This window comes from Chiloscyllium punctatum, chromosome 38 (assembly GCF_047496795.1).
Source record: "Chiloscyllium punctatum isolate Juve2018m chromosome 38, sChiPun1.3, whole genome shotgun sequence".
Taxonomy (NCBI): Eukaryota; Metazoa; Chordata; class Chondrichthyes; order Orectolobiformes; family Hemiscylliidae; genus Chiloscyllium; species Chiloscyllium punctatum.
This window is the reverse complement of record NC_092776.1, coordinates 12626991-12652624: the sequence shown is the minus strand read 5'-3', so window position 1 is coordinate 12652624 and position 25634 is coordinate 12626991. Positions and strand designations below refer to the sequence as shown.

Sequence of the window (25634 nt, the reverse complement as noted above, 5' to 3'; positions counted from 1 at the left end):
GATTTTTTTCTGACAATTGACATTGGTTTCATTGTCATTATTAGATTCTTAATTCCAGATATCTATTGAACTTAAATGCCACCATCTGCGATGGCAGGATTCAAACCCAGGTGCCCAGAACCATTACCAGGGTTTCTGGATTAATAGTCTAGCAATAATAAGGCTATGTCGTCAGTTCCCTTATTTTTTAATTTGTCTTATTTTTGTGCTGACCAAAATTGCACAAAATACTCCAGCTGTGGCTTAACTATTGTGATATACAGTTCCATCATAACTTTTCTGTTTATATTCAATGTCTTGATGGTAAAGCCAAGTGTCCCATGTGCCTTCTTAACCAACTTATCTACACGTCCTACTGCCTTCATAGATCTATAGACATGCATACCAAGGTCCCTCTGAGCTTCTGTACTTAAGATCCTACCATTCTGCATGCATTCTCATACTTCATTAGTACTCCCAAGGTCACTTGGAATACTGCATTCAATTTTAGTTTCCTTGCAATAGCAAGGATGTTGTGAAACTTGAGAAAGGATTCAGAAAAGATTTACAAGGATGTTGCAAAGATTGGAGGGTTTGAACTATAGGAAGAGGCTGAACAGGCTGGGGCAGTTTTCCTTGAAGTGAAGGAGACTGAGGGGTGGCCTTATAGAGGTTTATAAAATCATGAGAGGCATGAATAGGATAAATAGACAATGTATTTTCCCAGGGGTGGGGGAGTCCAGAACTAGAGGGCATAGGATTAAGGTGAGGGGGGAAAGATTTGAAAGAAACTAAGGGGCAAACTTTTCATGCAGAGGGTGGTGCATATATGAATTGAACTGCCAGAGGAAGTGGTGGAGGCTGGTACAATTGCAACATTTAAAATACATCTGGATGGGTACATGAATAGGAAAGGTCTGGAACGGGATGGGACTAGATTAATTTAGGTTATCTGGTCAGGATGCATGAGTTGGAAGGGTCTATTTTCATGATGTACATCCCTAAATGTATTACCTCTTTTGTTTTTAAATTCCATTTACCACTGTTCAGCCTGTCTTTGTCTTCCTGTAGGCCAAGGCTTTCCTCCTCAATATTTACCACATCACCAAGTTTCACAATATCTGCAATCTTCCTGATGATATCTCCAACATTCATGTCCAGATCATTAATGTACACAATAAACAGCAAAGTAGGCAGTGATACAAAACCCTGTGATATAGGCTTCCAGTCACAAAAACACACTTTGGCCATCACCCTTTGCTTCCTGTTGCTAAGCCAATGTTGCTGAACCTTGTCAGTAGCCTTACTAAAATCCATAGCGATAACATCAACTGCATTACCTTCATCTATGCATTTAGTCACCTCCTCAAAAAAAAAATCAAATTTGTTGGACAGATCTTGCTCTTACAAAACCATGCTGACTATCCCCGATGAATGCATTTCTCTCCAAGTGGAGATTAATTCTGTCCCCCAAGTTTTTTTCCAACCTCAGATAGGAGATTCATTAGCCTGTTGTTTCCTGGTTTATCCCTTTGACCCTGGTTTAACAGTGACACCACATTAGCCGTCCCTCTATCATCTCATATAGCCAGAAAAGACTTAAAAGTGAATGTCAGACCCTCTGAAGCCTCCTCCCTTGCATCTCACAGCAGCCTTGGATACATCTCATCAATATTTTGGGGGGGGGGGGGGGGGGGGGGTATCTACTTTCAAGACTGCTAAAACCATTAATATTTCCACCTTCACAATATTAATTTGTTCAAGTATATCACAGCCCCACTCCCTGATTTGTAGGACTACTTCATCTTTCTCTATTGTGAACACAGATGCAAATATTCATTTGAAACCTCAGCTGTCTCTTCCAGTTCAATACACAGGTTGCCACCTTGGTTACTGTTTGCCTGCTTATTCTCTTGCTCCTAATATGAACCTTACCGCCATCATAAGGTTAGAAGTGCACTTTTTTTTAAGCTTTGACAAAGGGTCAGTTAGACTTGAAACGTCAGTTCTTTTCTCTCCTTACATATGCTGCCAGATCTGCTGAGATTTTCCAGCATTTTCTCTTTAGGTTTCAGACTCCAGCATCTGCAGTAATTTGCTTTTACTTTAGAAGTGGGAATGTTTACCAATGATCAGCACCATTATTAAGTCCTCAGTAATCCATGTTCAAATGCAACAAGATATGAACAATATTCAGGCTTGGATTAAAAAGTGTCAAGATTAGAGTGGTGCTGGAAAAGCACAGCAGGTCAGGCAGCATCCGAGCTGCTGGAAAATTGACGTTTTGGGCAAAAGCCCTTCATCAGGAATGAGGCAGGGAGCCTCCGGGGTGGAGAGATAAATGGGAGGGGGTGGGACTGGGGAGAAGGTAGCTAACAGTACAATAGGTAGATGGAGGTGGGGATGAAGATGATAGGTTGGAGAGGAAGGTGGAGCAGATAGGAGGGAAGGAAGATTGGCAGGTAGTACAGGTCTTGAGGGTGCTGAGCTGGCAGGTTGGAATTGGGGTAAAGTGGGGGAGGGGAAATGAGGAAACTGGTGAAGAGACTGACAAGTAACATTCGTACCTCACAAAATGCAGGGAAATAACCATCTCCAATAAGAAGCAATCTAACGACCGTTCCTTGACATTCAAGGTGTTACATCATTGAATCCCCTGCTATCAACATCCTGTGGGGTTACCATTGATCAGAAACTCAACTGGACTCACCATATATACAAAGTGGCTACAAGAGCAGGTCAGACACTAGGAATTCTGAGGCAATTAACTCATCTCCTGACTCCCTAAAGCCTTTCCATCTACAAGACCCAAGTCGGGAGTGTGATGGAGTACTCCTCACTTTGCCTGGATGGGAGCAGCTCCAAATTACTCAAGAAGCTTGACACCATCCAGAATAAAGCAGCCTGCTTGATCAAAATCATGTTCACTACTATCCACTCCCTGATAGTCAATAGTAGCAGTGTGTACTAACTACAAGATGCTCTGCAGAAATTCACCAAAACTCCTTAGACAGCACCTTCCAAAACTTCATGACTATTTTCATCTGGAAGGACAACATGATCACCTGCAAGTTTCTTTCCAAATCACTCACCATCTGACTTGGAAACATATTACTGTTCCTTCGGTGATGTTGAGTCAAGCTTCTGGAATTTCATCCCTAACGGCATTGTAAATCAACCTACAACATGTGGACGGCAGTGGTTCATGAAGGCAGCTCACCACCACCTTCATAAGGGAAACTAGGAACAAGGAATAAATGCTAGCCAGCTAGCGATGCCCATGTTCCATGAGTGAAATTAAAAAGCTTTTCAAATTTTCCTAAACATTATCCACCAATGCTTTTTTTGCATGCCCGCTCTTACCTCTCAATTTTATTTTTAAACAATTCCCTGCATTTTCTGTATTATTCTAGGACATCGGCTGCTTTGAGTCTTTGTTGTCTAACATAAGCTTCTATTTTTCTCATCCAATCTTGTAAATCACTTGAAATCCAGGGTTCGTTGCCCTGTGGGTCCCACCCTTCACCTTTATGGGAGCATGTTGGCCCTACACTTTCACTATTGACCTATTCAATAGGGTCCACTGCTCTAACATGGATTTTCCTGCAAGTAGCTACACCCAGTCCACTTGTCCAGATCCTACCCTTTTTTAAAATTGGGCTTCCCCCAACTTAGCATCTTTATTTCCAGTCCAGCTTTGTCCTTAACCATTATTACTTTAAATATTATTGAGTTATGGTCACAATCACCAAACTGCTCCCTCATTGCCACATCTACCACTTGCCTGCCCCCCTTCCCTAAAATTGGGTCTAGCACTTGCCCCGTCTTTTAGGATTTTATACATGCTAACTTTAAAAAGTTCTCCCAGATACATTTTAAGAATTCCACCCCCTCTAAGCCTTTCATAGGGTCTTATCCATTAATACTGAAGTCAAAATCCCTAATATTACTGAACTATCTTTTTAATACATTTGAGATTTCCCTACATATCTGTTTTTCTATCTCTCCCTAACTGTTTGGGGATTCTATAATACACCTGAGCAAAGTAATTGCTTCCTTTTTGTTTGCAGACTAACAAGTCATAGGCAGTTATCCAGATGTGATATCACCAAAGCACTTAACAGTTAGAGCATGAATGTAAGAACTAGGAGCAGGGGTGTGCAATTCAAGCCCTTAAGCCTGTTCTGTCATTTAAGGCAAAAGTGAGAACTGCAGATGCTGGAAATCAGAGTCTAGATTAGAGTGGTGCGGGAAAAGCATAGCAGGTCAGGCAGCATCCGAGGCGCAGGTAAATCAATGTTTCGGGCAAAAGCCCTCCATCAGGACTGAAGGCAGGGAGCCTCCGGGGTGGACAGAGGACTCTGTCATTTAATGCAATCATGACTGATCTCATCTTGGCTTTAACTCCTCTTTCCTTCCTGTTCCCCATAACCCTTTAACCCATTACTAGTTAAAAATCTGTCTGTCTTTTCCCTAAATTATTCAGTGTCCTGGCATCCACTGCACTTTAGTCAATTCTACAGATTCATGACCCTTTTGAGAGAAGTAATTCTTCTTGTTTTCTATTTTAAATTTACTGTTCTTAAATTATGACCTCTCTTTCTAGATTGCCCCACAAGGGGCAATCCGCCTTAAGTCATAGTGTCACAGAGATGGACAACACAAAAACAGACCTTTCGGTCCAACTCATCCATGCCGACCAGATATCCTAACCTAATCTAGTCCCATTTGCCAGCACTTGGCCGATATCCCTCTAAACCGTTCCTATTCATATACTCATACAGATGCCTTTTAAATGCTGTAATTGTACCAGCCTCCACCACTTCCTTTGGCAGCTCACCATTCTCTGTGCGAAAAAGTTGCCCCTTAGGTCCCTTTTATATCTTTCCCCTCTCACCCTAAACCTATGCCCTCTTGTTCTGGACTCCCCACCCCAGGGAAAAGACTTTATTTATCCAATCCATGCCCCTCATGATTTTATAAACCTCTAAGCTAAGGAAACAAGTTATTTCAGTGAAGGAGTGTAGTTGTGTAAACTTTGAGACTAGAAATGTTTGGTTAATGATTTGCATTCTGGATTAGTGGTGCTGGAAGAGCACAGCAGTTCAGGCAGCATCCAGGTAGCTTCGAAATCGACGTTTCGGGCAAAAGCCCTTCATCAGGAATAAAGGCAGTGAGCCTGAAGCGTGGAGAGATAAGCTAGAGGAGGGTGGGGGTGGGGAGAAAGTAGCAGAGAGTACAATAGGTGAGTGGGGGAGGGGATGAAGGTGATAGGTCGGGGAGGAGAGGGTGAAGTGGATAGGTGGAAGCTACTTGGATGCTGCCTGAACTGCTGTGCTCTTCCAACACCACTAATCCAGAATCTGGTTTCCAGCATCTGCAGTCATTGTTTTTACCACCTTACTGATTTGCATTGGTTATTCAAAGCTAAGGAAGGCTAAGATCTCATCTGTGTGATGAATCAAGGAAAAGATGTCACAGCTCACAGGACAGGAAAAAAGGAATAAAGTAGTCAGGTTAAACACAAATTTGAGAAGGAAGGGAGATTTCTCTGGTTTTTCAGTAGCTGTTATCTAATAGGGTTGGGGAAAAGATGGGTTTTTCATTTGTTGCATATTTTGAAATCTTTCAACTATCATAATTAGCTTGGTTTTGGTTTATTTTATTTATTATTTCTTTTGTGTAATAAACTCCTGTTTTATTGCTTAAACCAAAATTACAGCTGGTGTATTTATGCTTTAGTAAAAGACAACCAATTTCTAAAAATGGCACAAACATGATAAATATAACAAAACCAACTAACCTAGCACAAATGTGAAGTTGTGAATTGCAACTGTTTGAATATTATTAGCAAGTCCAAATCCCAGAGTAATCTATTGATGGTTTGAAAGCAAAGTAGGTAACAGAGAGGAAGATTATGAATTGATTAACCTGTTATAGGGCATAATTAGATTGCTGGTAACATATATACTAATGCTATTACTAGTTTTATTCATTGATGATCCTATGTCACCATCACCTCACCAAACCATAGGGCTGCTCTCTCATTAGAGAGAGATGACAGGTGGCGATTTAACCTGAGGGCCACCATACTCAAGCGAGAGGAGAGGTTAAGAAGGAGAAACCTTCACAGTAATCGTAGCCAGTGATGGGAACTGAACCCACACTGCTGTGCAAACCAAACATCCAGCCAATTGAGCTAAAACAACCCCCATTTAGTGATAATACTAAATATGTGATACGAAGCAAACATGATATTACATGATACTAAAATCAAACTGTCTAAAATGTTTTAGATATTTCCTAGCATGTTTTAGTTCAGGTCCCAAAAATAAATTGCTCCCATTCCAATCATTCAGAGACACAGCTCAAGCATTTGCTCACATGCTAGCTAAAGTCAGTAGGATTGGATATGAACATGGTGTTTCTTACAGATCATAAATTACACCCACCAAAGACAATATTGAATATGTTCTGGTATGTCACATCAAAATGTACATATTAGGAATTCACAGCTTCTTTTTTCCTGGATCGAGACAAAATTGTAATACGGACTTATTAGCAGTAAGCACCATGGCTTTGGGTGGAGGAGATCATGCCTAAAAAATCTCAATCAAGTTTGTGAATGCAGATGTGCTGGTGTTGGACTGGGGTGGACAAGGTCAGAAGTCACATGACATCAGGTTATAATCCAACAGTTTTATTTGAAATCACAAGTTTTTAGAGCACTGCCCCTTTGTCAGGTGAAGTGAAGAAAAGCATACAGGCACAGAATCTATCGTCAGAGAGATCAAAAGATTATACAACTAGCATGAGTTGAGTATCGAACAATAAGTCTCTGCGAGTGATCAAAAATGCCAGTGCGAGTAAAAAGTGTCTACAGTTGAACAGTAAGTGAAGGGGTTGATCCTACAATCCAGTTAATTGAGGCAGAGAGAAAATTACAAATATTAAAAATAAGGTGGTGCTGGAGACGAACCAAACAGCTGGAACAACATAACAGGTATAACAGGGTCGAGGGTCTAACCAAAGTAACAAGTAATTGAAAACTACAAATTAATTAAAGGTAGAGAGATCATACGTTATTAAGGTGATGGTGTCAAAACAGGACAGTAAGGAAGACTTTACAAATACAGAGCAGTATGGTGGGGTTACATTAGGGCGACATGAACTCAAGATCACAGTTGAGGTCGTCTTCATGGGTATGGAACTTGGCTATTAGTTTCTGCTCGGTGATTCTGCATTGCTGTGGATCACGATGGCTGCCTTGAAGGACACTTACCCGAAGACTGGAGGCCGAATATATGTTTCTATGAGTGAGATAATGGAAAATAATGGCTTTGTGATTATGACACTGGACTGGTAATCCAGTAGCTAATGTTCCAAGGACACAGATTCAAATTTCACTTTGGCAGCTGGTAGCATTTAAATTCAACTAACAGATATGGAATTGACAACTAGCTTGAGTAATGACAACAATGGCGATCACCATCAATTCTTTTAAAGGACCCATCCACCTCACTAATTGCCAGTTCAGTGTCATAACCATTACATCAACATTTTCCTCTATCTCATTCCTAGAAACAGAATATATGAGCAGAGTAGGCCAGTCAAGTCTGCTCCATCATTCAATATGATCATGTCTGAACATGCAATTCAGTACCCTGTTTCTGCTTTCTTCAAATATCCTTTATCTCTTTAGGGAGGAAAATGTGCCTTCCTTACCTGGTCTGGCCAACATGGAACTTCAGACCCACAGCAATCTGGACCATTCTGAACTGTCCCAGCCAACCAATCAATTCAAGACCAATAAGGGACAGGCAAGATTTTCCTTGCCAGCATTACCCATGAAAGAAGAAATTCACAGAATTGTTCTCAGAACAAATGACAGATACAGTGGGCCAAATAGCCTCCTTCTGTTTTGTAATTACTCATGATTCTGACTGCATTTTTATTTAACAAAATAGCTGCATTGCTTAGGTTCATGCACAATCCATGAACATAAATTATCATGCCAGTCAATTATTCTAGTCCTCAGTAATTGCAAGAAGTTCACAACCTAAGTTTTCGTGTTATATTCTTCTTATTGAAATACACTTATTTATGATCAAATGAATTCACAAAAACAAATATTTCAGTTAACTCATGTTTGTAAGCATCATATACATGTTTCAATATGATTATGTTTTTGTCTGGGCACTGAAATTTTAAAATAATAACAAAGAACTCATGTTTCATATTAAAAGGTGGGAACTCAAATTAATAACTAGCTAATAATAGCAACAATTCATATTTGCATTAATTTACTGCCTTTCAAATCAAAGTTTAAAACATCTTCCATAATATTATTGCATAGGCTAGTGAAATATTGTTATCACATGGAAACAATTGCAGGAAGGAAAAAAATTAATGATCAGAATAATTATATTTTGTTGACATTACTTTTTGAAGAAATCTCAGCCAGGATATTTGTAGATCTCCAGGTTATTCAATACTTACACAAGAACTTTTAATATCCAATTGAAGAGTCTGACTGCCCTTTGGTTTAATTCCTCATCTACTTACCAACAATTGATCTTCAATTACAACATCAACTTAATAAAATTAGAATTTTAATAAAACATTTTGTTCAACTATTAACAAGTGTTTTATTCTACATGGCCAACTTATCTATTACAGTCAGGAAACCATCAAATGAGAACAGTTTGAAGGCTCTAAATATAAAAAAAAGAATATTTCCTGTCTCTTAGTAAAACCGTAAAAAGAAGAAAGAGCAGGCAATCACAATCAGTCCAAATATATGGGCGATTAAAAAGAAAACCATTACCGGTTTCATGGTGGTGTATCTCCCTCATTCTTCATGTAAAATGTTGTGTAAGCAGCTTTATAAAAAAGGAAAACTTTTACAAGTTAAAATCTACACACACAGACCCTTTTTCAGTAAGTCAGACCAACTCAATATAGTTAATGGCAAACAAATCTAAGATTCCCAACTCCAAACATATTTCTACCAATTGTCACAAGCACAGGTACCCAGCCCAAGAATGGACAATCAATTTAGATCTCAGCAATCAATATTTATACAGCTGTAGGGAGGTGAAAACAATGTTTGATAGATATCGACATAGCCTTGTAATAATTTTTTATTTCTTTGAACAGTCTTTGCACTACCTGTTTAATTACATATGATTAAATGTAGAAAATAAGAGTTTGCTCGCAACTCGACCATTGAGTCTGCTCTGCAATTTCAGTATGATCTTGGCTGATCCTCTATTTCAGACTCTCACTCTTTCTCTCTCTCCATGCATCTCATGGCCTCAAATATGTAGAAATGAAACTACAGTGTATTTCTTTCTTAAATATATTCAGTGGCTTGATTTCCACAGCTTTGTGTGGTGGAGAAATCCGCAGGTTCACCACTCAGTGAAAACAATTCTCCTCATCTCATTCCTAAATGGTTGGCCCTACATCCCGAGATTGTGACCCTTTAGAGTCATAGAGATGTACAGCACGGAAACAGACACTTCAGTCCAACTCATCCATGCCGTCCATATATCCTAACTTAATCTAGTCCCATTTGCCAGCACTTGGCCCATATCCCTCTCAACCCTTTCTATTCATATACCCATCTAGATGCCTTTCAAATGTTGTAATTGTACTAGCCTCCACCACTTCCTCTAGCAGCTCATTCCATACATGTCCCACCCTCTGCATTAAAACATTTCCCCTTAGGTCCCTTTTAAATCTTTCCCTTCTCACCCGAAACCTATGCCCTCTAGTACTGGGCTCCCCCACTGCAGGGAAAAGATCATGCCTATTTACCCTATCCATGCCCCTCATGATTTTATAAACCTCTATAAGGTCATCCCTCAGCCTCCCACGCTCCAGGGAAAACAGCCCCAGCCTGTTTAACGTTAAACCCTCCAACTCTGGCCATATCCTTGTAAATCTTTTCTGAACTCTTTCAAGTTTCACAACATCCTTCCGATAGGAAGGAGACCTGAATTGCACGCAATATTCCAAAAGTGGCCTAACCAATGTCTTGTTCAGCCACAACATGACCTCCCAATTCCTACATCCAATGCTCTGACCAATAAAAGAAAGCATACCAAGCATCGTCTTCTACCTTAGCTACCTGTGACTCTACCTTGTTCGAGATCAAGTCCCCCACCCCAAAAAGGGAAACATCACCCCTGCATCCAATTTTTTCACCCTATCAGAATTTTATGTTTCAATGAGACTCCTCTTATTTTTTTAAACTCCAGTGAATACAGGTCTAGGAAACCAAATGACAATCTGCCAGGAATCATTCTGGTGACCATTTGCTGCATTCAGTCTATGGAAATTTATCCCTTCTTAGGTAAAAAGGTCAAAATTGCACACAATAATCCCTGATGTAGTCTCACCAATGTTGTTCATGTTACTATAAGATATAATATTCGTATTCAAATCCTTTTGCAGTGTAGGACAGCATGTCATTTGCATTTTAAAGCTCTTGTGGCACAGCAGTAATGCTCCTGTCTCTGAGCCAGAAGGCCCAAGCTCAAGAGCTACCTGTTCAAGAGGTGTATTATCAACATCTCAACAGGTTGACTAAAATTTTCCACCATGTGCTGCACCTACACGCTTGCTTTCAAATGAGTTGCGTACAAGAACTTGCAAAAAACCATTTCCCAAACACATTTAAGTATTTCTCTGCGAATCTGCTTTTCTGAATGAAATGGATAACTTCACACATTCACATTATGATGCATCTGCCATCCTGCTCCCCGACTGGCTGTACTTTTTCAGCACCACACTTTCCGACTCCGACATCCAGTATCTGCAGTCCTCAATTTCTCCTAGTTTTGTAACGCATCTGCCATTTGTCTATTCATGCAATTTGTTTAAATCCCCTTGAACCCTCTTTACATCTCTCTTATCACTCTGAATTCCAAGTTGTTGTCAAATTTGGAAACATTTTTGATTTCCTCATCCAAACTGTTGATATGTTAAGAATAGCAGTACCCCATTGTTCACCACCTTCCACACCTGAAAAAAGAGACAATTATTTCTCTTTAAAACAAAGTGCTGGAGAAATAGGGATCTAGCAGCATCTGTGGAGAGATAAAGTCTAATATGACTCCTCTTCACAACACAGTTGGTTTGGTCAGCAACAAGGAACTATTGTGTTTCGTGTCTGCCAATTAATTCCTAATCCATGCCAGTATATAACCCTAATCCATGTGCTTCAAATTTGCACTCTAATCTCTTTGGGATTTTACCAAAACCTTTCTGAAAATTCAAATATACCACATCCACTGATTCTCTCTTGCCTATTCACCAGTTACGTTCTCAAAATACGGAGGAGGTTTGTCAAACATGATTTCCCTTGCATAAATCCATGTTGACACAGCCTAACTATTTTCTAAGTTATCACATCCTTTACAGCAGACTCTAAGTTTCCCTCCTCATGTTAAGCTAACTGGTCTATAAGTATGTTTTCTCTCTCCCTCCTTTTATTAACTAATGGGACTATATTTGCAACAATCCAAGCTACCAAAACGGTTCCAGAATCTAGAGTAATTTGTACGCATTCACTGTTCCCATAGCAATGGCATTTTCTTTAATATCCAGATATGTATATTATCAGGCCCTGGAGATTTATTAGCTTTCAGTCCCATTAGAATCCCTGTGCAGATAGAGACTGTGTGACCCATCAAGTCTGCACTAACCTTCCAAAGAGCATCCCACATCCCCAACATATTCTCGTAACTCCACGTTTACTATGGCTAATTTACCACCGAGCTCTCATAACCCTGGGCATGATGGGTCAATTTAGCATGTTGCATCTTTAGCATGCAGTATCTAGGGATTGTAGGCTAGGTGGTTTACCCACGGTAAACACAGGGTCACGGAGGGGCCTGAGAGGAATGCTGTTCAGAGGGTCAATGCAGACTTGATGAGCAGAATGGCATCTTTCTGCTCTTTCGGGATTTTATAATTCTAATTTCTCAAGTACTATATTTTTACTAATAGTAATTTTCTTCAATTCTTCCTCTCAGAAGCCACTTGGTTCCCAAGTATTTTTGGAAAGATTTGTCTTCTTCTGTGAAGGTTCAAAATCACATCAGATTATAGTCCAACAGGTTTATTTGAAAATACAAGCTTTCAGAGCATTATTCCTTCGTCAGGTAGCTAGTTCCATGAAGGCAGAACTAAAGTGGTTATGCAATTGCTCTGCCACTTCCTTGTTCTACATTATCAAATCTCCCACTTGGAATGTAAGCAACCTACATTTGTATTCAAGCCTCTTTTAGTCTGTTCCAAGCTTACACTCATACTCTAATATTTCCCTTTTTTAAAATATTTTTTGTAATTAAAAAGGCACTAGAGTATGGCGACTTCAACACTTTTCACTATATTTTTCTAAATACAAGTGACAATGAGTTACTTTTCTATTCTCTTTGTCCTTGAATTCTAAACTGCTTCTAATCCTCAGACTTGCTAATGTTTCTAGCTACTTTTATCTTCTTAGAATCCAATATTATTGTCGACTGAATGGAAAAAGGACTTGTAAAACCAAAGACTGTGAAAGAACTGCTGCACTTTTGAAAAAAAAACAAATTTCTGAAATTCCGTGAATGGTTTTTACAAAGCTGTTTTGTTCAACTAGGGGGAAGCAGATTGTAGACAACCTGGTAGCTGGGGACGTGTGCAGAATAGACTTGGTCAGCAACAAGCAGCTGATTGATTTGTGCAATTGTGATAAGTCACGGACACCAATAGTCATCAGCCTGACAAAAACTTTCTGATTGGTTCCTGGGTGGTTAAATGACATGTGAATATGAACAACACAGTGAGAAGCCTTGGGATTGCTGGAACAGCAGGTTGTGTGTCTCCTTCTCTGCGGTAAAGATACCTTCTGTCTGAAAAAGCTGGTTATTTGTCCTCCAACAATTGCTGTAAAGTATTGCCCATAATCAGTAACTAACTGACTTTGTGACCTGTAAAGAAGTGAAGAAGCCTGGAGATAAGAAATTAAACAACAGAAAGACCTGGCAATCTAGAAGGGCTATCCAACAATTCTGTGGCCTGTGGTTCCCAGTACTTTACCTACAAAACCAGTTTTCTTTCTGTCTTTGCCTATGTTTGACTATGTGTGGGGAGGGGTTAGAAGATGGTTAGAGCTTTAACTAGTAGAATCATCTGTTGATAATTCATAGCTTATTTTTAATGAACAGTGTTTTTGTAAAGTAAACGGACCTGATCAATGTTTTCTGTTCACTTGATTCCAATAAACAGATCACTGTGCATACTGTGATTAAAGCATTAAGTTTTGTGGTAATCCCAGAGAAGTGGGACTTGAGATCAGCACATTTTCCCTATCCTTAATTTTTTTGTTGCTATGGCTGGGCTACTTTTCCATTTTTTTGGCCTGGACATAATGCATTCATTCATTCTATCATTATTAGCCATTTCCTAGCCACCATCATACCTTGTAATAAGGTTACCAACTCACCCTTAAATCTTAATAGTTTTCTTTGTTTACATCAGATGTTGATACCATTTGTTAAATTAGGGACATACATTTCCTGTCCCTTACTGAAATCTAAATGATATGAAGGAAAGTTTTCACACCTGGTAGATGGTGGGAATCTGGAACTCACTCTGTGACAGTGTGGTAGAGGCAGAAGCCTTCATGACATTAAAGAAGTATTTATATGTGCTGTTGTAATGCCAAGGCATACAAGGCTCTAGCCCAAGTGCTGAAAAACAGGTTTTGTTTTTGACCAGCACAGACTCTATGGCATAAGGGCCTTTTTCCATGCCGTGAGCTCCTATGATTCTATGGCAATGGCTATGACTATGAATGAGTATGGTTGATTGCTTAAAACCCTATAAAAGTGGCATTTTTTATTTTCAAAAAGATGTTTTCAAAGCCTCTGAATACTGGTCTATTTCAGGATCATTTCCAAAGACCTGCCAATGGCTCAAAGATTGTATACATTGTGGATACTGAGAAAAGTGGTATGGAGGAGCTATAACAGGCATGAAGAGTAGGTAGGGGTCTGGTAAGGCTATGAGGGCCCATTATTCATTTTTTAAAATGAGCTGATGTCCTGATAAATAGAGACAGGCCTTTCAACCTCTCCATTTGCTCATCTCCAGAAAAGGCATGCCCAACTCCATCCCGCTTTTCCTCCAATCAAAAATACGGAGAGCAAGGGCTTCCTTAATAGAGATCGATGAGTGGAGTCAGGCACACTTCTGACCTGTATGAAAATCCAGCCCACAGTATAGTAAAAATTCATGCTGATTTTCCAAAGCTGCAAGTAAGAAATTTTCTAAAATAAGTAAATTTTACCACACACAATCCTGATCACTCTTCTATTGGAAGGGTGTTGTTAAACTTGAGAGGGTAGACAAAAGATTTGCAAGCATGGTGCCGGGACTGGAGGGTTTGAGCTATACGGAGAGGCTGAATAGGCTGGGACTATTTTCCCTACAGCATCACAGAGACTAAGGGGTGACCTTACAGAGGTTTATAAAATCATGAGGGACATAGGTAGGATGAATAGCTAAGGTCTTTTTCCTAGGGTGGGGAGTCCAAAACTAGAGGCATAGGTTTAAGCTAAGAGGGGAAAGATTAAAAAAAAAACTGAGGGGTAACATTTTCCACACAGAGGGTGGTGTGTATATGGAATGAGCTAGCAGAGGAAATGGTGGAGGCTGGTACAATTACAACATTTAAAAGGCATCTGGATGGATATATGAACAGGAAGGATCTGGAGGGATATGAGCGAACTGCTGGAAAATGGCGATTAGGTCAGATTGGGATGTCTGATTAGTGCAGCTAAGTTGGACCGAAGGGTCTGTTTCCATGCTCTATGACTCTAAGATATTATATTATCACCACAGTATTAATAGAAGGAATCCAATAGTGACATATAAATAAAATTGACATTACAACTGACTATACGAAAGTGAGGACTGCAGATGCTGGAGATTAGAGTCGAGAGCGTGGTGCTGAAAAAGTACAGCAGGTCAGGCAACATCCGAGGAGCAGGAGAATGGACATTTCGGGCAAAAGCCCTTCATCAGAAATTATCTTTCCTGAAGGGCTTTTGCCCAAAACATTGACTTTCCTGCTCCGTGGAAGCTGCCCGACCTGCTGTGCTTTTCCAGCACCACACTCTCAATTACAAATGACAATGCCTTTCTAGAATACAATATTATCCAATTCATAATCTATTACAATACTATACTGCATGTTTGCCATGGACTTTTGTTAACAATTGCAGTTCTATATTACAAGTTATCTGTAGTAAAAAGGCAATGTACTAAATATCCTGAAATCAAAAAGAATAATGCTCAAAACTCCCACTCTTCCATAGGGCTACATTTTGTCAATTTACTTAACTCCTGATTACAAGCAATCTTCTCAATATTTTAATGCAGGTAATGTGCAGTGCCAATATTTTCAGAGGCTGTAAAATGATTCGTTAGTTACTTGGTCTTTATTGTTCTAAGAAAAAAAGGCATTAAACGTAGTCCACAAAATAAAGCAAATAATCCACATTCTTCACAATACACTGCACAAGCCAACCTAGTTAGTGGCTTCATCACGAGGAAGTTGATACCTTAAAAAAAACCTTGATGTTAATACAAAGAAATTGAATGGACATTGTGAAATGCACTACGTAAGAATGCCCCAAAATAAATCATTAACTCATAAAATACTTTCAAAATGTAATCACTTTGTATTATAGGGACAGTGGACAATTAATATTATTTTAGCAACTTGGAAGAGAACGTCAATGTTGTCATGACAAAAATCATAAGACATGCAAGTTATATTTTTAAAAGTAGGTTGAAATGATAACCCTGTACTGAAGGGAACAACAGGTAAGGAAGAGGAATGTTCCCCATCCTTTGGCACAGAAGCTAACTGTCTGCCTTCCATTTCTACCCTATTCAAGTTAGTTAGTAACACAGACCGAGAATCAATTCCTGTACAGTTGGGGTACAGTTGTACTCATCAGTTTCTATTAATATTCTTATCAACCAGGGAAAGATATATTTTTAATCTGTAGCCTAAGACTGAAGTATAAACACCAGAAGATCCCAGACTGAATCATTGCTGAGTTTACTGAGCTTAGATTACGTGGACGAGTGACAAGCATTAATCTCAGCTCTTCGTGGCTGCAAAGGAACATCCTATGATAAGATCATGAGATCTCGGACTATACTACGGAAATAAGACAACTTTCTCTCACAATACCATTATTATATTTTTTGCATAAAGCAGCAGCTTTCTTAAAGTCACAGATAAGGTTATATTCCGCACAGTTTGTGTCAACAGGAGTTCTGGTCTAATTTGACAGCTGAGTGCACAATAACACAAAGCCTTATCTACTTGGATTCAGATTCTTCGTGAGCTTTCCTGTACTTAGACTTCGTAAGTCAAAATCAGCTGGAATGGACCAACAGAAAGTAGACTAAAACAGTGCGCAAAGAGCATGTGATTTGGTATTTGAAGCACTTATCACTGGCTGTTCTAAACTTAGTTCAGCACTCATTTTTCTAAAACACTCCATTGCACAAGGACACCTCCAATATATCCTACAACCTCATTCTCCCCCAGTTCTTTCAAACTTTTCTTTATAAAAAAACTTACCCCATTCCTTTTTTAAATGAACTGTAATTCTATTTCAACAGTCACTCACACTGAGGCATCCAACTGTCCCATAGACAGTTCAAAAATCCTCCTCCTCCCCTCCCTCAATTTTTTTCGAAAAGGAATCTCAGTTTCCATTTCTGTTTAACTGCAATAAAATCCCCAAGCTTCACTCATTCATTGAATGGCTGCTTTGAAATTGGCACTTTATTCATTATCTTGCTGTTTTTCTTTTTCTGGCTCTGCAAAAGATGTTGCTACTCTCACCCTATCATATTCACAGTTTCACTTCTCTTTCTCAATCCTCCCAAATCTTATTCCAGTCGCCTCCTTTCCCAGTGCAGCCCTACACTAATTCCCCCATCTCCTCTCAATTGTTCTCAATTTTCTGCGTTGCTCACATCAGTGTCCAAAATATTAATATTTAATTCCCTGCGACTTCAGGACATTCCTGGAGAATTGGCAACCCAATCACTTATGATTATCTTCTCAATCTCAGCCATTTAAAAAAGGTACAGGAAGCACCAAGATACAGTGCAATTCTTGGATACATGCTCACAATGTTTGTTGAATTCAGTGGAGTGGTGTTCAGATGAATTTCTTCACATTTTCTGTACTGCTGAAATCAGATAACTGTATACTTGGCATACATCCTTGCATTTAAACAAATTAGAATTTGTATGACAATAAATTGCATATTACATATGTTTCTCATTACTAATATTACAAAAAAGATTATACTACATTGGGAACAGAAGTCTTGTGCAATGAGAACAGCAGAACACCATCAATTAGGCTAAATGCTCACACATATCACTATAAACGAAAGGCAGTCAAACAGTTTTTGCTTCCTCCCAATTCATTGAGTATTTGTGTTGGTCTTTAAATTTATGGATTTTTTTTGGAACCTTGTGAATGAGTTTAGATGACTTGAAATAATGTCTGGAGAATAAATACAATTCTTGTTATGCTGAATACTGTTTATGAAGCAAATTCTGAAGCACTTTCATTTATATTCAACATTAAAATTCTGATTATTAAGTCTGTAAGGGAAATAGGATTATTTTCTTTGATTATCATGACTAACTACATCAAGCAAACAAGGTTAACAAAATACCTACAAGAATGGAAAAATACCTAAATAACTGACTTCTTCAGAAAAGGAAAGGAACAAGTTTTTATTTCACAGAGATAAAAAGGTAATAAATCAGTTAGTTCACTCTGCAACTGATTTTTACCTTAAATGGAGATTTGATTAATTTCCTTGTTAACTACCAATTCCTTGCTATTGGTGCATTGTTAAATTTAAAAAAAAAGGAAATTCCTTAATTAAGAACACAGCTGAAGGAATACCCAGTGTTCTCAGTGATAACCTAATGCAAACCAATACAAAAGAAAATGCTTAAAAGACACAATTAAAGGCAAACTTCATGCTCACCCTTTAGCTAGAACAGTAGATGTAGAACAACCCAGGGTCTTGTCTGTGGAAACACTGCGGGCAGAAGGATTTTTCTTAGTAGACAGATCAAGCACTCCATCTGGAAAAGGAAACAATTGTCAAAATGTCCAATGACAGATTAATGGGGGAATAGTTATTCATTTCTTTGAAAGTTTACGTAGAATCAAAAATCCCTACAGTGTAGTAGGGAGCCATTCAGACCATCGAGCCCACACCGAACCTCAGAAGAGCATCCCACCCAGACATCCCAACCCTACCTCAGTACCCCGCATTTCCCATGGCTAATTTACCTAACTTGCACATCCCTGGACATTATGGGTGATTTAACGTGGCCAATTCACCTAACCTGCACATCTTTGGACATGTCGGTATAAAATACTAAGAAAATTATATTAGCAAGAGATAAAAATCTAGTTCATTTCAAGCGAAACACCAACCGTGCAAGACAATTTCATGATTATAGCTTTTTAAAGTAACAATCAAGCAAACAGCACCCATAAATTCTACAATTTTAATGCTAACAATAACCAAATATCAGAATCATTTGCTTCTGGTTGTTGCAGCTTGATTATTATTTCCAAAGCAACAGTACCCATCTCCTTTCCAGTGATTCAGAAATGAGGCTCGCAATCCACATTCAATATTGTCTCCTAGATACTTTCAACAACTCTCACCAAATATAGTCCATAACCCCAGGAAATACATGGACAAGTTGTTTTTTCCCCTCCCAGTTTGAATTCCAGTTGGAATCTGGGTTTCTCATTTTATTTTGGTAAAACAGAATGATTTAATTTATGCAAAGCCATTTGGATAACAACATAATACTGAGTTTCTAACTAGCAACTGCACTAAAAACACTCAGTTGAAACTGAAAGCACAAATATATTACTGTATTATTATTTCAGTCACCATCCACAAATGAAATGGCCAGAAGTGGATATACTGCTCAATGGATAATCTGACAAAAAAAACTCAATTTTATATCGTTCTGTATTGGTTATTATTTGAAAATCAAGAATGCTGAAATCCATTGATTTTTTAAAATAATCTTCCTTAGCGGTCTCAGCAGCATCTATGGAATGCATAACAATTTTTTATTTCTCAAAGAGATTTTATGCTTGTCTGTAAAAGGTTGTGCCATTTTTCTGCATTCATACATGTTTTATTCAACCTCTGTGTTGGCTCCACCCAAATATTGACACCTAAAATTTGCAGTTGGTATCAATTTATCTGAATCAAAGTCATTCATACAAATTAGAAACCATGCAAAAACTAACCCTTGGACACTTGTCTAAATATTTCACAAACTCCAGCATAATTTTTCCAAAAGGACATTTGTTTTCTAACAAAGATTTATTCTAAACTCCCATCATTTAAATTCTAAGCAGAGCTTTATAAAATGCCCTTTTGGAATTCTAGATGCACATAAATGGCTATTTAGGCTGATACTTGGCATTTGTGTTTCTAATCCATGGTGTTTTCTATTTACAAAGTTTTGAATGCTCAATTTACTCCTGCATAAATTCCACTATTATACATAAGAATGGAATGCCAACTATAATAGTTCTATGCTGTCCATACCCATTTTTTCACTTTTTTTGCAAGCAGTATTAAGTTAGCCTGTTTCTAATCTGCTGGAAAGTTAAGGGCACTATGCAAATTGAAGGTTGTTCTAATAGTATAGAGGCACAGTTGTGCTAAAAATGAAGACCCACTATTCTGAGTCACCACAAATGCAAAGAATTAATGCACCTACCAAAAATCCCAAGAAACCTTTAACTGACTGCTACTCAAGACAAAAACAAGCTACACCAGGTTTCTTCAATGAAATTCTCTTGTAACAATCTTTACAAGAACAGTAAGAAAAAGGATTTCTATCTTGTACATTTTAAACTTGACATCCTTTCAAAAACACTTGCTCCTCCACAAAGAAATTTACACAAACATGCAAACAAAAGAAAAACAGACAAAACATAATGAAGGGAAGGGAAGAAAAAGTCAGGAGAACTTCACAGTTTGCATCACCAATGCAAATCACAAAACCAGACAGGGTTGGTTTTAGGATCCTAACAATTCTTTTACAAAGCCTTGATTTTATCTGAACAGAAATGATCAATCAATAGCTCATTGGTTGGACCCATGATCTTTCTGGTTATTTTTATGCTTTAGATTTATTTCTTTCTGCATCTACAAATTATCTGTTTTTTGACAGATAATTGGATAAAGCAGCTTTATAGAGAAAGGAGAGAAAAATTTATGGAGCTAACTTCTGGAGATCTCCATGTTTCTCTGTTTCACTCCCCAGACCAGAGAGTGTAATTATGCTGAACTCCCCAGAACCCATAACAAATGGAATCAGTTTGTCTGGACTCAATATCCCCAAAAATAACATTGTTTTATATTTGTCTGTTAGCTTTACTTGCTTTTCCCCGGTGCAAACTCCTTGTACATTCTTCCTTTTGAAAGGCAGAGTCCATTTTTCTCATTTCTAATCCATAGTCCAAGGCATAAAAAGATAGGGGCCTCTTACAATGGTTACTGAAATAATTTCTTACCATTAAATTTACTTCTCAAGTTGTACACTTTTCTCAATTTCATTTTGTCCTTCTGATCATTTTCAATATACTGTATTAAGTTTATTATACTCCAGAAAACTTTCAGCCCAACTAGCCTACCACTAGTATCATTCTAATTGTCCTGAATCCCACTTGTTAACAAGCACCTTTCTCGTGCTTCCTTAACAGCATTAAGGGTCATTGCCTAGTGCCAACCAGCATCCTTGCAGCTCTGGCTTTTCAAAAGGTAGAAAATCCTCGAGAATGCATCCATCTTCTAGCCTGTATATATGCTCAAGGCGCAAAATTGCTTCTTTTTAAAGTGTCTTTAAGAGGACTGTTACATTAGTATTCTGAAAGGCACTAAGTTAATTCAAATTCTATTTTCTACATTTCGTACTTTAGAAAAAAATTAGAAATTTAATAATCTTGATGTTTATGCAATTTAGCACCCACTCTTCATCTTAATATCATTCACATAAGGTTGTCATTATACCATGCAGAAAAAATATTATTTTGACTATTTAAAATACTGAGTCAAACTCAACCTACCAAAAACCACTTTGCCCTAATTAAAGTGATCAGTCCAAAATACAAAAGAAAAAGCAAATCAACTTCAGATTGGCTGTATATATACAGTGGGAGAAAGTGAGGTCTGCAGATGCTGGAGATCAGAGCTGAAAAATGTGTTGCTGCAAAAGCGCAGCAGGTCAGGCAGCATCCAAGGAACAGGAGAATCGACATTTCGGCCATAAGCCCTTCTTCAGGATTCCTGACCTGGTGCGCTTTTCCAGCAACACACTTTTCAGCTCTGTATAAATACAGTGTGTCAGAAATTCATAAGTGCATTAGCATTTTAAAAGACAAGCAAGCTTGATGATTTCATTCAAAAACTTTTCTTCAGATGCTGACAGCCTGACTTTTCCCACTTGCAGCTCTAATTCCATTTTCAACATTTGCCACACTCTGCATCACCTATGAATAAGAATGCATCCAATCAACCTGAATTTAGCATTCACAATTGGGCTCAACTGCACAAATCAATCAGCTACTTGTTTCTGGACAAATCTCATTCTGTACATGCACATCCGAATGCTGTGCAATTTATAAATCTCTTCTCCCACCAACCCCCCCTCACTACTTGAACAATGCAGCAGAGCAAACATCACGTACATTCAGTTTCAGTAATATGTTTTTAAAACGTGCAGCACTTCCTTCCACAGTCCTTGGTTCTAAAGTAATCCTTTTTCCATTTTCATTCACATTCAAAAATACAGAAAATAAAATTATATGGTCCTTACACTTGATCTTCATACATGCATACTTTGGGGATCACATGACTGTAACTAGGAATAAAATTGTCCTCCTTAACATAATAGCCTCTAAATTCAATTTTCAAAAATTAAAAATGGAAATCGATGCTGGATCCCTTTCAGTGTGTTTAAGTTGCATGCTGTTTCATTAAAATTCTCAGTTTATTTAAATATTTTAACCTTTAATTTTACAAGACACTAGTATATTGTTGGGAGTGTACAGTAAAATACAAATATAAGTTAGAATTAGTACTTAACACCCATAAAGAATTAGGAGACAATATAAGGAGAGCAGCTGGTTCGGATAAGAGCAGCACTTTGGAAGGCAGGGAGATTCAAGAGCTTTAAAAATGAATATTTTTATAAAGTATATAGAGGGAAATCCAAATATAAAATCTCACTTTGAAATTTTACAAACTCTGGTCTCAGGATTTTAAATGAGAATTTATCTGAAATACAGACCTGAATTTTCACCAAAATGGACATAGTGAAATGGAAGACAGGTCTGGAAATCGCCAAGACCTAACACCAAACACAGCACTTACCATTTTCACGGGGGTAGGAACAGGATGGTTTATGGAGGTAGCTGCCTTTGTTCAAATTGCATTTTAGTAGCCCAGGAGTGACAGATCCTAAATATGCAGAGTAGAGCTGGTAAGGACAGGCTTGAACTTTGTGTATTCTTTAGGTAATCAGAATAGCTCTCTTGGAATATAGTTGGTAACAATTTTGAGGAAGGTAAGGTGCCATGTTGAGTGGGAGGGGGAAGGGTCATATACCCTTTGAGAAAGGTGCTGATTCCTGTGGAATTATTGAGATAGGAATGAATGCGTGCAAACACTGCATAACCTCATTTGCTCCAAGCTAATGCAAAAGCAACTATCAACGAATGCTGTCAAAAATATCAAGAGGGGCTATGAAAATAAACTGTGAAAGTGAAGAGAGCTGCAAAGTTGTCAAGGCACTTTAACTTTTACTTTAAATGTTTCAAGGGAACAGTCTGAAATGTTAAATCATTATTTGTTATTAGAGGTCATCTGTTAGCATAATCCTAAGGCTTCCATTACTGAATTATGGATTCATGAATGACTTAACAACTATCCATTATCATGTTTAGTGCCTGCCATTTCACAGTTTGACTGAGAGCTACAAGTAGTTATAGAATAATTGAAGTGGGACCACAAATTCTATTGCTTGTTGTTTTCAGGAATTATACATTTGAATTAAACATTTATTGTGATAAACCTTAATATTGTCAAAGGAATGTAAATGTAGTGAAAGGGTTTTATGAATGAGAGTAAATATTTCAATATAGTGAAGTCTGCAATAGACAGCTAGAAGTCTATGCTGTCCAATCTCTGCATAAGTCCTGAGGTCTGTCCATGGTGAACACTGGATGAGTTGGCATTTTTATATAAGGAAAAGGATGGTGAGTGGAAGGGAGTATAGAAGTGTGTGGTGTAAGGGCTATTTCATCATTTATTCCTTTTCTTAACATGTTGGAAACAGTGCTGAAGCCCCGAGGCAGGTTATCTTCCCAACCCAAGTCCACCGATATCCCCATCCTCATTTTCTGTGTTGACAGCCTTGATTTCTAATTTACCAACTCCACATCCCCCGCAAAAAAAACCTCCTGGATTCAAAAATCAGTGTCCTCAAGCAGTCATTTTTAAAATGCAGGAATGCAGAGCCAGGCATTCTCCTGACTGCACACTGGGCCCATTGACAAATATCCAGGCCTTACCCTTTACAACAACACGTGCTTCACTGCAATTCAAAACCAAAGGATATAGGGATCATGCAGCTCTTGAAAGCCAATATTCCAGAGGGAGTTGAAAGAATTGAAACGGGCAACTGGTTAAAAAAAAAATCAGACCAACACAGTGCTTCATTGAAATGTCCATCCCTTCTTAAAAGAAACCATTGCAAGCAAATGAAATCTATAACAGATGCAATCAGTTAAAAGACATTTTAAATTGCAGGCTTACCTTGATTGTCTGATTCAAGATTAGACTTTTTGATAGTTAGATCCAAAGGTCTATCTTGGTCAGCCATAAGAAGCTTGCTTAAAACAGGATTTAGAGCACTGGCACCGAGCACAGGTGTTTTAGATGCACTTTGGTCCTTAGTGCTGGTGAGTACTATAGAGTCCTGAGAAGTGCTTGTTTTTGAGGTATATTCAGCAGCAAACTGCCTGATCATTCGATGCATAATCTCACGAGCCACTAAAGGAATATTGGAATCCACAACCCATGGGCTGTCTGCACAAGAGAGAAAATAATGGATACTTATTTTAGACTAGGTATACTGACACTTTCTTTTGAAGTGGAGGAACAGCACTGAAACTCCCTCTCCAAGATGTACTAGAAATTACAGTATTGAATAAACAGGCTTACTGAAGACATTGCAAGCTCAAAATAAGTCTCTTTCTCTCTTACCTGTCTTATTCCTCATTTTCCAAATTTTAATTTAGCTTGATAGAAGTATCACAGAATTGGTTGTTTGACTGACACTGGCGTCCAAATGAGTCCTTCAGTATAATCACTTTAAGATATATGTTCAACTATTCATTTGAATTAGCAGCTTTTCTGAATAGACTTTATTCAAACAACTCACATTTGCAACATATTAAATCTTTTATCTATCTGAAACTTTTAAAGAAGAGGTAGTCAGAATTTGTTATACCTTTAGACAGGGAACATAAAAAATTTTAAAAAGCAACTATCTAGCAATATTGTTTATATCAATATTTAGCATAGCAGACGGAGTCTTCACTAAATTTTACACTGGGAAACTATCAAAACGAACCACTGTAAAAATAAATGAACCATTACTGTCATATTTGTATGGCATTGCATGCTTAATAAATGTTCTTGGCATTAAAGTAAAGTTAGGAGACAAGTGGACTGCCATTTGGCTTCAGGGCAGAAAGCAAAGGATGGAAATAAAATGTATTCAATGTAAGGTATCCAGGTCATTCTGGTATAACGAGCATTTCATCAACGCGAGTTGGCAAAAACATTATTGATGAATTGTGGACATTGTTTGGGTAATATGAACTTTCAATGGGTATCGCAATTTTCTATAGCGAACTCCTACAGTGTGATTTTCCATGGCGCGATTTTCTATAGTGCCAGACTGCAGAGGAACACAACTGTCGCATTACAGAACGCATTGTAAAAGGTAAATTCAGGGTAATAAAGTTGGGAGGTGGTGCTCTACAAAAATCAGTGCTGACAGCATAGCTGTTGTCAAATTATGTTAACAATTTAAACTTTGAAAACACAAACACAATTCCTAAATTGATAAATGAGTCCAAATTGGGATGTGATTTGGAATATCAAAGATGGCTACAACAAATTACAAGAGAATATTAATAAACTTCCAGAATGGGCAAATGGAGGTCAATGCACATAAATGTGAGCAGCACATTTTGGTGAGAATCAATTATTGCCTGGAAGGTGCAAATTGAGATGGATTAGAGGAACAAAGTACAAATACATAACTATAAGTTGTGCAACAGATTCACAAGACCACAAAAAACAAGTGCTGCCTTCAAAAAAGAAAACAGCCAGGGACAATTAAAGAGATAAGTGACAGCATTAAACTAAAAGGGCTTACAAAAATGCAAAAAACAGCACAGATCTTGCTGAGTGGGAAAGATGCAA

The 25634-nt window shown here is 38.2% G+C and overlaps 1 protein-coding gene across 4 annotated transcripts in view; it reads right to left on the bottom strand.

Annotated features, from left to right (window-relative positions):
• The window catches only part of LOC140463352 (uncharacterized), a 121161-nt gene that overhangs the window by 68302 nt on the left and 27225 nt on the right, over positions 1-25634 (bottom strand). For all 4 annotated transcript variants that reach the window (XR_011954661.1, XM_072557184.1, XM_072557185.1 and 1 more), the window contains 2 exons: positions 23955-24227; positions 18078-18177 (listed from right to left, as the gene is read on the bottom strand). Coding sequence is in view for 3 of the 4 variants with exons in the window: in XM_072557184.1 (XP_072413285.1) it covers positions 18078-18177; positions 23955-24227 (373 nt within the window). In the remaining variant the exon portion in view is untranslated. The remainder of the gene's footprint in view (positions 1-18077; positions 18178-23954; positions 24228-25634) is intronic.